The 13,302-nt window shown below is 42.6% G+C and overlaps 2 protein-coding genes across 8 annotated transcripts in view; one reads left to right on the forward strand and one right to left on the reverse strand.

Annotated features, from left to right (window-relative positions):
• The window catches only part of USP3 (ubiquitin specific peptidase 3), a 47,198-nt gene extending 36,779 nt beyond the window's left edge, over positions 1-10,419 (reverse strand). For 2 of the 5 annotated variants that reach the window (XR_007507492.1, XM_049812418.1), the window contains exon 1: positions 9,543-9,653. Coding sequence is in view for 2 of the 5 variants with exons in the window: in XM_049812418.1 (XP_049668375.1) it covers positions 9,543-9,633 (91 nt within the window). In the remaining 3 variants the exon portion in view is untranslated. Of the gene's footprint in view, positions 1-6,638; positions 6,777-8,787; positions 9,060-9,542; positions 9,654-10,233 lie in introns of those variants that run through there. The other 3 variants (XM_049812419.1, XM_049812421.1, XM_049812422.1) reach the window with 3 other exon arrangements.
• CA12 (carbonic anhydrase 12) overlaps positions 10,419-13,302 on the forward strand; it is a 49,969-nt gene continuing 47,085 nt past the window's right edge. For all 3 annotated transcript variants that reach the window (XM_049812428.1, XM_049812429.1, XM_049812431.1), the window contains exon 1: positions 10,419-11,455. Coding sequence is in view for 1 of the 3 variants with exons in the window: in XM_049812431.1 (XP_049668388.1) it covers positions 11,401-11,455 (55 nt within the window). In the remaining 2 variants the exon portion in view is untranslated. The remainder of the gene's footprint in view (positions 11,456-13,302) is intronic.

The following is a 13,302-nucleotide window of genomic DNA, read 5'->3' on the forward strand; positions in this document are numbered from 1 at the left end:
GTTAAACATCCATGGTTGTTGATCATTCGTTGGGTTTTTTTTGTTTGTTTGGGGTTGGGTTTTTTGGGGGTGGGGTGGGGAGTGGTGTGTTTAAACTGTATACACATCTGGTAAGTATCTGCTCTACATTTTAAGAACTTAAGGCTAGTCAATTCCAGATGAGTAACTGTAATGAAAACCAGGTGACTGAAAAAGGAAGTAAATGTTACAAGACTATTTTTTAAACCTTTGAGTAGGCTAAAGCCCCTTTCTAAACACAGAATGCAGGAAAAAGGAACGTTACAGGCTTTGTAAACTAGAGACATGTTCTACACCTTATGAGCCAGCTGTTTTTACTGTTTAGGTTTTAAAGAGTATTCCCATTTGTTTTCAAACTTCATTTCACATAAAGCTCTTCTTTCTATCCTACCCTCAGCGCCATTACAAGGAGTTCATAAATGGACTGCACTTGTTCTAAACTGTTTGATATTAGAAAAATAAATATTCTATTTAACAATATTTTAAATCGGTTTCATTTGTTAGACATCTTTATTGCCTATTTTAGAAAAACAGCATTCTAGTCAAAGTGAAACCAGACAGAAGGGGAAATGGGTTTTAATTATACTATTTAAAACGTTTTGTTTCAAAATCAGCTAACACCCACGTACTAGGCGAAAAGATAAGAAAAGATGAAATTTAAATTACATTTCAATCAAAGCAAGAGAATTTACAAGAAAGCAAGTTTCCTGGTAAGCATTACTAACAATACAAAAATGTTAACCATTCTTTCAGTGCTTCATACCCTCATAACAAAGAGATGCACAATGAATAGATGTCTCAACAGTATCAAGTCTTAGCCTGACTCAAATCACATTCAAATGTAAGAAAATTCAAACTCTGAAGAACATTTAAAAAAAAGAAAGGAAGAAAGAAACAAACAAACCAACCTACCCTAACTTTACAGCTATGGAAAAAAAAGTTATTTCTTCTATTATCTTTCAACCAAAACCAGAAAGATTAAGTTTTTAGTGAGAAAACAAATAATAAGTGACAGTGAGTGAACTTATGAAATCAACTAATATTTGTGTTCATGCATAATGGTACATGTGGTTTCCTCCTTTGTCACTAAAAAAAAAGCATTGCTCAGTCTCACATAAGAAATTTCACAGATGGTTACAGTAAACCACTCTATTGCAATGGAAGACCATATATAATTCAGACACTCTAAACAACAACTGAGTATGAATATAAAACACAGGTAGGTAAACAATTTTTCATAGAATGAATAGGTCATTGAAGTCCCAAACACATTCCTAACATTGAAGAAAGTTTGTCAGAGAACAACATGATTAGCTTCATCCACGTGTAATTCACCTCCCCAGTTACACTCAACCACATTGGCTTACAGTTCGCTATTTTGATTATGCAATCAGAATTCCACACTGAAAAGTTCGCTATTTTGATTATGCAATCAGAATTCCACACTGAAAAACTTGGAAGTTAAAAAAGTATGTGTTTTTATTTGCCTATATTCTTAGTCTAGGAATGGAAAAGCAGACAGGTAGGTAAGGAAAACTTCTTTCAACCAGTGTAAACAGACATGTCAGTTCCTGAGGACACATAAAGCATGCTGCGCTGCTGCTTTTGTTATGGTAAAGAAATAAGGTCACTTAGCACTACCAATCTCACACATAGATGCTTAGCTCTCTGGCTACAGTAGTGCCATATTTTTTGCTAATGTCATCTTTCTACATGTCAAGTCAAACTTCAGGTCAAGAAATGTCAGCAGTTGATCTTCCTGCATATACCACATAAATTACATCCTACCAGAGAGAGGGAGAGAGAGCGAAAGAGAGCGAAAGAGAGATTAAGATGTAACACATCAGTAGCAGGAATTATTGCCTCTATTTCGTCTTTACATTCTAAAACCAATTTCTAGTGGTTTGGCTACTTTGATAACTAACTAGTATCCAAATTTAAATACATATATACACACACATATATACTTACATATTTTTAAATTAAATGCTTTCTAGTCCTCACAGCAAAACAGATACTGTTTCTCATTATAGTAGCAGAATGCCAAGGGGAAAAAAAAAAAATTCAATCTTTATGTTAGAGTGAGACGCACAAATATTCATTTTCAAACAGCAGCCAGAAAAAACACAGCAAAGCCAACAGTGTAATGTAATTTTTAAACCCTTAAGGAAAGGAATATTCTTGAGTCAGTCAGCAATCAATCGCAGGTCAAAACATTCAAGCTGGAAATAAAAGGGAAAAGAGGAGAAAGACAGCAAGGAGGCTTCTTGCTTTCTTTATATAACCTAGTCATTAATCTACTTATTTGAGTCCCCACTATTTCATTCCTACTTCCCCAATACTAGCAAAAGACACATTACTAACCATCCCTGTGAACAAAAAGGAAAGAAATCAAATGCTCAGTTGACAAAAACATTACCAAGTGAAAAACTTATGAACCAAAGTTTAAAAAAATCTTTTTAAAGGGTCATGGCTATCTTGAGAAAATGCACCTGTATTTTGACATGGACAAGCAGACACTCACATTCACACAGAATCCTAAATGATGTACCTATGAATTACCTTGAAAAATCAGTATCTGCCTGTTCGGTATTGATAAGGACCTCCAACCCCCACCCCCAAGCCTGATAGTATCATGTCACTTTTAAGTTAAAAAGCTGTCTGCTTGCAATATTGGGGCGCAGGCTAACTTCAAGAATAATCACCTTATTTTGCCAGGTTGCCTGTGGGTATTGTGATTGGATTCCAATGGGTAATAAAATCTGTCAAAGAAATTTCATAACTACATTTAGAACACAAGATATTCCAAAGGGGGGGGAACCCAACCACTAGAGGACTTCTCTGACATACCAGTTAAGATTGCTGAATGCTAAGTGTATTCATCATGTCACATACAGTTTAAAACACCCTCTTATAATCAAAGAAATTAATCATTAAGAACACAAAATCTTGCACTGCTCCCACAACAAGGACACCATAAAGCAAGGAATATTTTATCAGATGTAACTCTAATTCACTCTACAATAAAAAAAACGTTTCCTCCAATAATCTCAAAATAAAAAATCAGAAAAGCCTTAACTAGTTGTCAAATCTACATTTCTGATTAAGTTGCACTTTCTAACTTCCATGGCTTATTTTAATTAATGGCCTTTAACCACTCTTTACCTAGGTAACAAACATTTGTTAAAACAGAAAACAAAGCATGAACAGGTTACTAAATGAAGTGAGTGGCACTGATCAAATGATAAATAGCTCAAAGCTTAATTTCATTCCAAACATTGGGTCTGAAACTTTCACTCTATGAACCTCAGACACAGATGCAACAAAAAAATTAATTAGTCTAACTCTGTCGGCCTTAGCACCTTGCAACAATCAGAGAATCAAAGAATAACGCATTGATCTTGTTAAACACCTGGACATCTTGAAGGTCTTGGGAAAGGCAGGTGAAAATTATTATCCTGCTTACATTTAAACCAGCTGTAATGAGATTTGCACTAATCTGTGGATAAATCAAGAGTCTGCCATGCACATGAGTCTCTCTCCTACACACTTGTGTGTGCCTTATGTATCCCACTTCCACAAAGCCTCAGACTATCCTGTCTCCTTACCATATGGTATACTTTGAAGAATATTTTCAAAACATTGGTTTTTAGTAAGATCATAAATACTTTTGAACACTCAGTAATAAAATTTGTCCTTCAAAGTTTATATTCAAAATCATTACAAAGATGAGATCTAGTTTCTAAACAAAGGCACTGTATTAAATGCCTGACTACTTTCCTCTGAAGCAGTCTCTTTCCTCAGCTAACATTCAAGTTTTGTGACTGACTAGGATTCTGTTGAGTAGAAAGTACAGACATATTTTTGAAGAGAAAATCTAGGAAATATTAATCACCATCAACTTAAGTTTATTGACTTTTAAAACATACCAAGTATGTGAAAACAAAAAGACTCCCCTTTTTTGTAATTAAAAGGACAATTAGGTCTAGCTTACGAGGCTGAAATTGAGACCCTTACCCCATCTCAATAAGCGTGCATCTTCTAACAGAATCAGTTCCAAAGCACTATGCTCTATCACACAGGCAAAGGTAACTACTGCCCCCATGGTTAGCTCATAGATCAGTAACCAATTTAAATGGGGAAAAAAACAAAACATCAACAGTTTTAATGAAAACAAGGCTGAGTCTGAAAAAAACCTGAAATCTAACAAGCTTTACTTAAAAAAGACAGCCAGGGAATTAATTTAAGGAGATATAACAACCTATAAAGTCTGCAGAGTTACTAACAAGCATTCCCGCCTTGCATTGACCCAGAGAAACAGATGAAAGACTACCCAACTTTGAAATTGACTGAATTAAAAAAAAAAAAAGGTAATTTTTTTTTTTACATACTTATTTTGTCACTTACATTTCAGAATAAATCTGGTAGTTTCCAGGCCAAATTAATTTTCCAGATGTAGGGTGATAAATAACCCTCATACATACAGACCATTAGGTCTACACACTGTCCATGAGCTTACCCTGAGTCTACAGCTGACTGAACAGAATTTTTCACAGGAAGAAGGCCCTACCTACCCTTCTCCAGTTTCACCAAGTTGTCTCTGCTTCTCCTTTACTCTAGTAAGAATGGAAGGAAAGAGGATATTAGGACCTCTAGTAATAAAAAGGAAAAAGCAAAAGGAGAGACAAATACTCATGGAGATGGAGAAGAAACACTAACGAGGAGCTGAGATGAAAAGGAAAGCAAGACGGTTAAAGTCTGTGTACCTGAGCTTTTACAGTGTATTTATTTTGGCACTGACTGCAACAGTCCAACGCCAAAAAACATAGTGTGGCAGAATGCTGTTACCTACCCCAGTGAAAAGAGAACAGTGTAACTAATTTAACTGAGAAAACAAAAACAAAAACTGAGGGGGAGTGGGGCAAACAAAAAAAAAAAAAAAAACACCAAACCATCAAAAGCAGTCTGACCCAGTTCAGTCATGCTCTTGAAAGTTCTACTCGGCCGAAAACATTTGCTCTGACATATAAATGAAGTATTCAGTGATATTCAGGGTTATTCTGAACTAACTGAATTTACTAAGTAATTTAGTACATTACTTCAAACACAGAAAAAACGTCATTAATTCAGCACGTGGATTTCCACCATAATCATCGTTCACTAGGCCTCAAACAGCTTCCTCATGCTAGCTCTCCCTCTGTACTTTTTATGGTCCCAGCGTCATTTGCAAATGCCACAATGTATGTTTCTGACCAATTGTGAAATTACAGCTCTTATTCAACAGAACTTAGAATGCAAGAAACAGATGCCAGGCAAATATATTTAGCATTTACAGGAAATACCAGTCTACAGCCAGATTTGCTCTTCAATATCTAACAAAATTGTTATTTAAGAAAAAAAAAATGTATTCAGCTGACAGTAAGCTGGAAAGCAACAAGTTTAAGCATACTTCAGAAGTACAATTCTCCTTTACAAAAATAAAAATATAAATCACCAAATCTCCCTTTCAGCAGACACAAACCTATCTGTCTGCAGTTGTTCTTCTAAAGAAAGAACTTCAAATTATACAGTGAACAATCAATGAGTTCAGTGAGAACTAATGAATCCTCAACCACACAGAAAATAAAAGTTGGAAAAACACTTCAGACTTGCACAGGTGTGCTTAGAAGATTGCAATCTCACTTAGGTGAGGCATGAATCCCTGCGGTTTCATGAGCCTATGAAAAGTTGTTGAGAAATACCACATCTGAGCTGTTCCAGAGTACTTTTCATAATTACATGATTTGCACAACAGTGCTGAAGGTGTGGCACATCATACAAATTCAACTGATTCAGTCTGTGACACTTTGCAGTCTTGCCAACGCCTCCAGCTACTCTGCTTCCAACTTCAGCAGAAGCTTCAGAAATTAAAGTGCATTGAAAGACTGCACTGTAATTGGAATTAGCAGACATCTGCATACAGTATTTCACGTGACAGCACTGATTAAAAGCCATTTTCAGTTTCTGTACAATTTCTACATTATATATTATTCATCTCCTCTCTTCTCAAATGCCCCATTACAGTAGCAACAAAAACAAACTGCCTCTGGATCTGCAAAAAGGCATTCTGTGCTCTCTTTTGATAGTCTTAGAGCTCCTCAAAGCAAATGCGTGCCGCTTTCTGCATCGCTTACTGTACAGAGCATGCTTGATCGGACTAAATACTCAGGGGAAAGCATGCCATTTTCTGAACAGGAGTGCTTAAACTCTCAGACTTCCAAACTACATAACAGTAACATAACAGACATTCTAGAGACACATAAAAATGAACATACATCATTACTCTTTAATTTGGAGCAAAAACATTCATACTTGGATCAACACACTTGTCAATGCTTCCTCTCACTGCTTTTTTTAAGAGTCTTCCTGCATCATAAGGCCTCCATAACAACTCTGTCAGCTTCAAGGGGAACTGATTTAGGCCAAAAGAGCAATTCAGGCTGGTGCACATGCTCCTCTGATCAATTCCCTACCTTCAGTAAAGCTAGCTTCCAAATATCATCAAATGCAACACCCCTCCATTATACGATGACACAATATTCAATATCAAATAACAATATTCAAAAATGCCTCCGTATTACCTTGTGAAGTTAATGTTGCAATCAGCAGAGTTTTTGTGGAGAGGCGAGAAAAAGGTACTTAACCAACAGGCATCACTCGGCATGACAATTCCAGCTCCTCAAACGCAAGATAATGATAAAAATAGCCACTGGCAGTCTCAACCAAGAGCTCGCTCTCCAACCTATTCTGCAATGTTTTGCTATCACTGGCAAGTCATGTGACTGCCAGAAAGCTTCCTGTATCAGTATCTTCACTTACTCTCCTTTTCTGGAAAGGTCAGCAGCAACGCGGAACAGGATTGACAAGTTCTGAATCATTTTGAGACAACAGTGCTTGATGAGAGATGCCTTATTATTACAGGCTGCAGAAAATTACCTTCTAAATATTTTTCTCCAACTGAGGCAACACCAACAACAAAAACAACTAAGCCCATAGAACCTTAGAAAATACAGCATCAAAAGCAACAGAAAATGCATTAAATTGACAAGATATACATGGCATTTTCTCTCTTTAATTTCATATTACCAAGTTGCAGCAAAACCAGAAAATAAGAAATGGTATTTACTGTGAATTGACAGAAACAAGTATTACACATCTTTAAAAAAACTAATCTCACTAAAATGAGCACCAACAAGAAAGAGACAGTACTCTATATACCATTAGGGAGCTAATGTAACAATAATGACATATCACTAGCTGGAACTGAAAAGGGAGGCACTACATTTTACTATACTAGTAAGAACGCAAAATTCATTTTAAAAGAACAGTTTTCGTTTGCTTTAGATTAACAAGAGCCTGCTATTTGTTCGTTGGAATGTTCTAAATTCAATGCACCTACCTTCTTCTCTATCCACTTGTTAAGAATTCAATAGTTATCTATGTGAGTATTGTGCGACTCATTATCTTAATTTTCTTAAAAAGCACAGCAAACAGAGACACTGCCCTAGACATGGTATCCTCATCAATCTATTCAGCTCCCCAAAGTGTCCGGCACCTTCTTCCTGCCTCCCAGCTGTAATAAATCAGTTGATTGCTCAGCAACTGGCTCTCCCTGTAAGTGCTGCTTTGGGAAAAACACCTCCGAACAACAAAGAAAAAAATTTGTTCTAACTGCTGAACTTCTTTGTTGAGAAGCAGCATGCCTAACAGGGTCCTGTAGCTGTAAACTGGCTAATTTTTTTTAAGTTGGAAAGTTGTATTAATACCTGAGCATATGTTTTTAGTTTTGACAATTTTATCTTTTTAAAGTTCTCCAAAGGGTGGTTCCCTACTGCCATACGCTTCTGGTTGACAACTTTGCTTACCCTTGATAGTCTGAAGATAAGAGATGGACCTACGGAGTTAGACTTCTTGTCGTTCTTTTTTTTTTCAGTAAAGAAACATTAGGGACAACAGATTTTCCTATACTCTCCCTTCCTTCTAATCATTCTCCAAATTATTCCACTGCAAAGTGTACTCCCTCTAAAATCAAAAGCATTACAGAGTAAAATAACTGGTTTTGCCAAAGGAAGCAGCGGCACTACCACACCTTGGCTCCAGGAAACTGCAATCAGGGAAGAACTCAAGTAAGCAACAGCCTTCCCACACAAAAGCACCGATACTGCGAGACAAAGGACAACCATCTTTCCTTTAAAAAGAGGAACACCTTAAAATATATCCAGGATTTTGGTGCTCCGTGATCAGTCATTCCCGAACGAGGCTTTCTCTCCGGTGCCCATAGGCACAAGTCACGCTGCTGCTCAAAGTGGGGCCTACTTCCTACGTTAAACGCACTTGGTCATGTCTACTTCCGTACCGAGCATTAACTAAACACACTACAGTTACAGCACACAAAAACACGCACCAAAAATGACAGCAATCATCTGCAGTTATTTGTGCAGAAGCGTGCGATGATCCATTACAAAGCTAAATTTAAAACACCTTGGGCATGGGACCTTTGAAGGAAAAGCCCCCGAACAAACAAGATCACGAGAGGGACAGTACTGAAGACAGGATAAATTTCAAAGACGGTAATTTGCGTTACTAAATCGGTGAGCAAAGTACTAAAAAAAGATGACCTCTACGCTCCTACGGACCCACACAGCACAGTAGCTGAGCACGACTCCCAGGCCCCCACAGACCACCTTCACTGAGCTGCTCCGTGGATCGAGGGGGGGGCCCACGCGTCACCTTCAGCCTCAGCAGTCCAATTACAACTACGCTCTCCAGAGCTCTTTCAAAAACGTATATTAAGGAAAAAAAAAAAAAAAGTCATCTCAGACTGATTTAAAGAACACACTGACGCTGCAGCAGCCACCGGCCCCTCTCCTCTCCGCCCCGGCCCCCGCGGCCAGGCTTCCCCCGGGCAGGGCGAAGCACGCAGCTCCTCCGGCAGACAAAAGGAGCCAGGAGCCGCGATCTCGCATTCCTCCGCGCCCGGCGGGGCTGGGGGCGCCGGCCCCCGGCGGAGACAAAGTCTGCTGCCCGCTCCGGGCCGGCCGGCGGGCCGGCCGCGCTCCCGCGCCGGACAAAGCTGCGCAGGCAAGGCCGGGGCCGGGGCAGGAGCGGGGGGCTGCCCCCCCCCCCCCGCCCCGAGACATGTGGCGGCCGCTTCGCGGGGAGCAGAAGGAGTGGAAAGAGCAGCGCAGCGGCATCCCCCCAACGCCCCCGGAGAGGGGATCCCGCGGGGCGGCCCCCGCCGGGCTGGGGAGGGGGGGCGGCCGGGGCAGCCTGCCTCCCTCCCTCTCTCTCTCTCTCTCCCTCCCCCGTACCCCCGGGCCCTCCCCCGGCCGCGGAGCGCCGTCCCGCCGAGGGGGCAGCGACGCCCCGCGAGGCCCGCGCCGGCCGCGGGGAACAAAGGAGCGGCGGGGCGGCGGCGAGAGGCGGCCGGGCCACCTCAGGCCGGGAGGGCCGGCGCAGGCTAGGCCGCGCCGGGCGCAACTCACCGCTGCAGCACCAGGAGGAGGGCGAGCCCTGCGGGAACTTGGCCGAGTCGGGTGCGATGCAGACGCTGGAGCCGAGGTGCGGGCACTCCATGGCGGGCGAGGAGGCGGCGGGGCGGGCGGGCGGGGGTTGGGGGTTGGGGGGGTGGGGGCGCGCGCGCGGCTGGCGGCTCCTCGCGGCGCTACAGCAACGGCGCCCCGCGCACAACAGCCATCTTAGGGCCAAGCTCGCGATCCGCGCGCCGGGCTTTGCGGGCAGCCGCCCTCCCGTCCGCGCCCAGCGGCTCCCTCAGCTCGCCGCCGCCGCCGCCGCCCGCCGGGCTTTCCGAAGAGCCGGCCTCCCGTCCGCCGCTCCGCCCCGCCGCGCTTTCCGCGCTGCCGCCGTCGCCTCCCGTCCGAGGGCGAGGCGGAGGGGCGCGGCGCCGAGACTTGCGAGCGGGCGGCCGCCGGTTGCTGTCGCGCGTGGCGGGGGAGGCCCGCCGCGCCGCGCCCCGCCTCCCCCGGGCGCGTGCTGTGGGTGCCGCGCGGGGCTCGCTCCCGGCGGGGCGCTCGGTTCCCCGCGGTCGCCGCTTGAGGGGAGGGGGATGAGAGAGAGGCCCCGCTCTTGCAAGGCCGGCGTGCAGCCGCTGGGGTCGCTGAGGGGACGCGCGGGCAGCAAAGGGCTGCCCGGCGGAGGCCCGCGGCGGGCTGTTACCGTGTGGTGGCGGAGCTCTGTCCCTCCCCATCTCCTCGTCCGAAACCTCCGACAGCTCTCTGCCGCAGGTGTCCACACCGTAAAGGCGGTGCCCGGCCCCACGCTCTCTCCTGATGGTTACTTGGGGCACGAATCGCAGACCCGAGCGCAGGCTGGAGCTGCCGGGTCTGCCTGCCACGGGCACGTCCCACCCCACGGCGGGCCGCGAGGGTTTCCCTGCGCTCCGCTCACAAAAACGGTGCGGCTCTGCGTACGTGGTAAGGCAGGGGCTGTGTTCGAGCCGTCGGTTCCTTACCATGCACAGCCGATGGCGTGCCCTTCCTTCCCGAGCTCTGTCTTCAGCAGCTCCCTGGTTCAGCTTCACCCCAGAGACAGCGGGCAGTGGTCGTCATCTCGTGTCCCTGCTGATTTTTAGTTGCAAATACCTTTGCCTCATGCTTTTTTTTTTTTTTTTTTTTTTAAAGAGTTACCTGGCCTCGAGTTTAGCTTGTTACTGAGTTTCCCGCTCTGTGGCTGTAACCTTTAAGTTCAGCGACAGTAGAAGTACAGATGTTGTCTTACAGCTTTTCCAGACAACGGAGAGTTAACAGTTGTACGGCTCAGCAGTTTGCGTGCTTATGCTGGATCAATACAGATGTTGTACGGAAAATACTCAGTTCCTTTTTAAAGTCCGTCAACACCGTAATAACTGAAAATGTGGGGATTTTTTTAATCTAAGGAGCTGTGACTCCTCCTGCATACTAGGAGTGTTAGACATTTTCTCTTACCATAACTAATGGGAGAAATGCAGTTTTGCCACTAGTTTTGCCCACAGGAGAAGCATCTACCTCCATGTATTTTACATGGCACAGCACTATTTCATAGAAGATTACTTTAGAAATTGACAGTTCTGTATGGATTTTCAGATGAGATAATATCAAAGATGTCTTCGTGGTCACAAATCTCCTTGGCAGAACGCTGTTCTTTACCCCCTTTGTTCTTTTTCACTGTGTTTACAGGGGGGGGGAAATTGAGAGCATGAAAGATCCAGTTTTCCACAGCATCAGAAACTACTTCGACTACACTCAGTGGAGTTTGTATTTCTAGCTGTGTAGTTAGAAACAGAATTAGTTCAGCGATACCCAACTGTGAATTAAATGGCTGCAAATGTTATCTTGACACAAAACCATGGTGCTTCCTCACATATCCCCCGTCCTTCAAAACTGTCAGTTTGATCAATCAGGTAAGTAACATTCCCAACATATATTTTACAGGTTCTACAGAAAGCATGTATTTGTATAGTCTTCTAACAAATACCGTATAAATAGAGAAAAAATGAATTGGGAAGACAGAATTTTTAAAATTGTTTTATACAACACAACTTTGATAGACACCTAAGAATCACTTATACAAGTTTAAGGAGCAAAAAGGTGGTCAGGTTAGCACGTTTATGTATTAGCCAAGGGGTCCTTTTGTTTCTTCTCCGCCCTCTGCCACAATGTATAACAAAGACATACATTAAAGCAGCAGTTTGACTGCAGTTGCTTTCTCTCTTTTCTAACCAATGCACGCGTTTAATTCTCGTCATGCCCCACCCATCCTTACACGCAAACGATGAGAAAGAAACCTCAACTGGATCTGCCCTTCTCATTTCCCCCTATGTAGCAGTGTCACTTGGCCTTCTCTCAGTAGTATTTTGCAACCAGAGTTTAACCAAAACAGTCAGTTCTTATCTCACTGTGTGGATTGTTAGTAGTATATTTAGTCTTTCAGAAGTAAAGAGCTGGTTAACAATGATTAAATATGGTAAAATAAACATGTTTAAATACTTTTAATTATCTGCTTTCAATTTAGCACTCCCATTCATTACTTTACAGTTGATATAATATAACTGGAGAGAAGAACCAATTCCTTTCCTAGGTAAACAAAACCAGGGTGTCCCAAAAGAACAGTATGGCCTTGCACAGTCACTGGAGTTGAACCCCTGCCAGTATGAACTACTACATCTCTACCAAAGGCAATGTATTGAAATCAGTAGAGCTACAATTCCTTATATTAGAACAGTTCTTATAAGCATAGCCATGTTGGAAGAGTATCTTCTGGCAAGATATTACTAGATCCAAGTACGAAGTAAGAGTCAATAGGAGATTTCCATCTTGTTTCCCCAAGCCCCTCATGGACTTAACAGAATAACAGTCTGAACGGGTTAGCAGATAGGAACGAGTGTTACTATTTTGGTGGGGATGGGCGGGGGGGGGGGGGGGAGTGCTAGTAGTATCTTTAAAAGAAGATGAAGATGAAAAGGCATGATCCATTGCAGTAAAACTGTAATAAACATAGCGGTCTGTGAAAGACATCCTCAAAAATGTCTAGAGATATAAGGCCTATGTACTGCTTTCTCTTAGAGTTCCTCTTTTTAGTCCAGAAGGCTGCAAACTTGCAGACTTCTCAAAGAAAAAAAAAACACCAAAAACATGAGTTTGGTTTAATTTAAGAGGCCTTTGATCACCATCTATTACCTTTATTTTAAGATGCAACTGTTCAACTTGCAATATAACGCACAAAAAAAAGTGTCCTTTCTCCCCTTCTGTGAAGTTATTAAGATCCCTGTAAAAAATGGTGCTTGGAGTTGCAGGAGGTTGGGAGGGACTGCATAACTCTGCTAAGCCCAGCATTTCCTAGAATGACAGACATCAGTTATAAGTTCTCTGGGCAGCATTTAGCTGTGAAAAACTACTAAATAAAAAGGTGTCAGCTTACCAAGATAGGCCCTTCATCTTCCATCCCTGATGTTTCATGTTTAGGGGCCAAACCCATCCACACTGTGACACCTTGTTCCTTTGCAAGATAATGGAGTTTTATTCCTCCTTTCACTTGTGGGTTGACAGCCATTTAGTGAAACTCTTTCAAAAGTGTAATTTTGTCCAAACACTTGCATGTTTCTCGTTTTAGTTGCCATGCCCACAGCAAATGTGGTAGCCTTTACATTTTTTTATCTTTGGTTGCCAAGAGAAATACTCAAGTAAGGATGATTCAATCTGTTAGGGAGTCATGATGCATAGCAGTTAGTTATCACATATGTGAGGATGC

This window comes from Accipiter gentilis, chromosome 10 (assembly GCF_929443795.1).
Source record: "Accipiter gentilis chromosome 10, bAccGen1.1, whole genome shotgun sequence".
Taxonomy (NCBI): Eukaryota; Metazoa; Chordata; class Aves; order Accipitriformes; family Accipitridae; genus Astur; species Astur gentilis.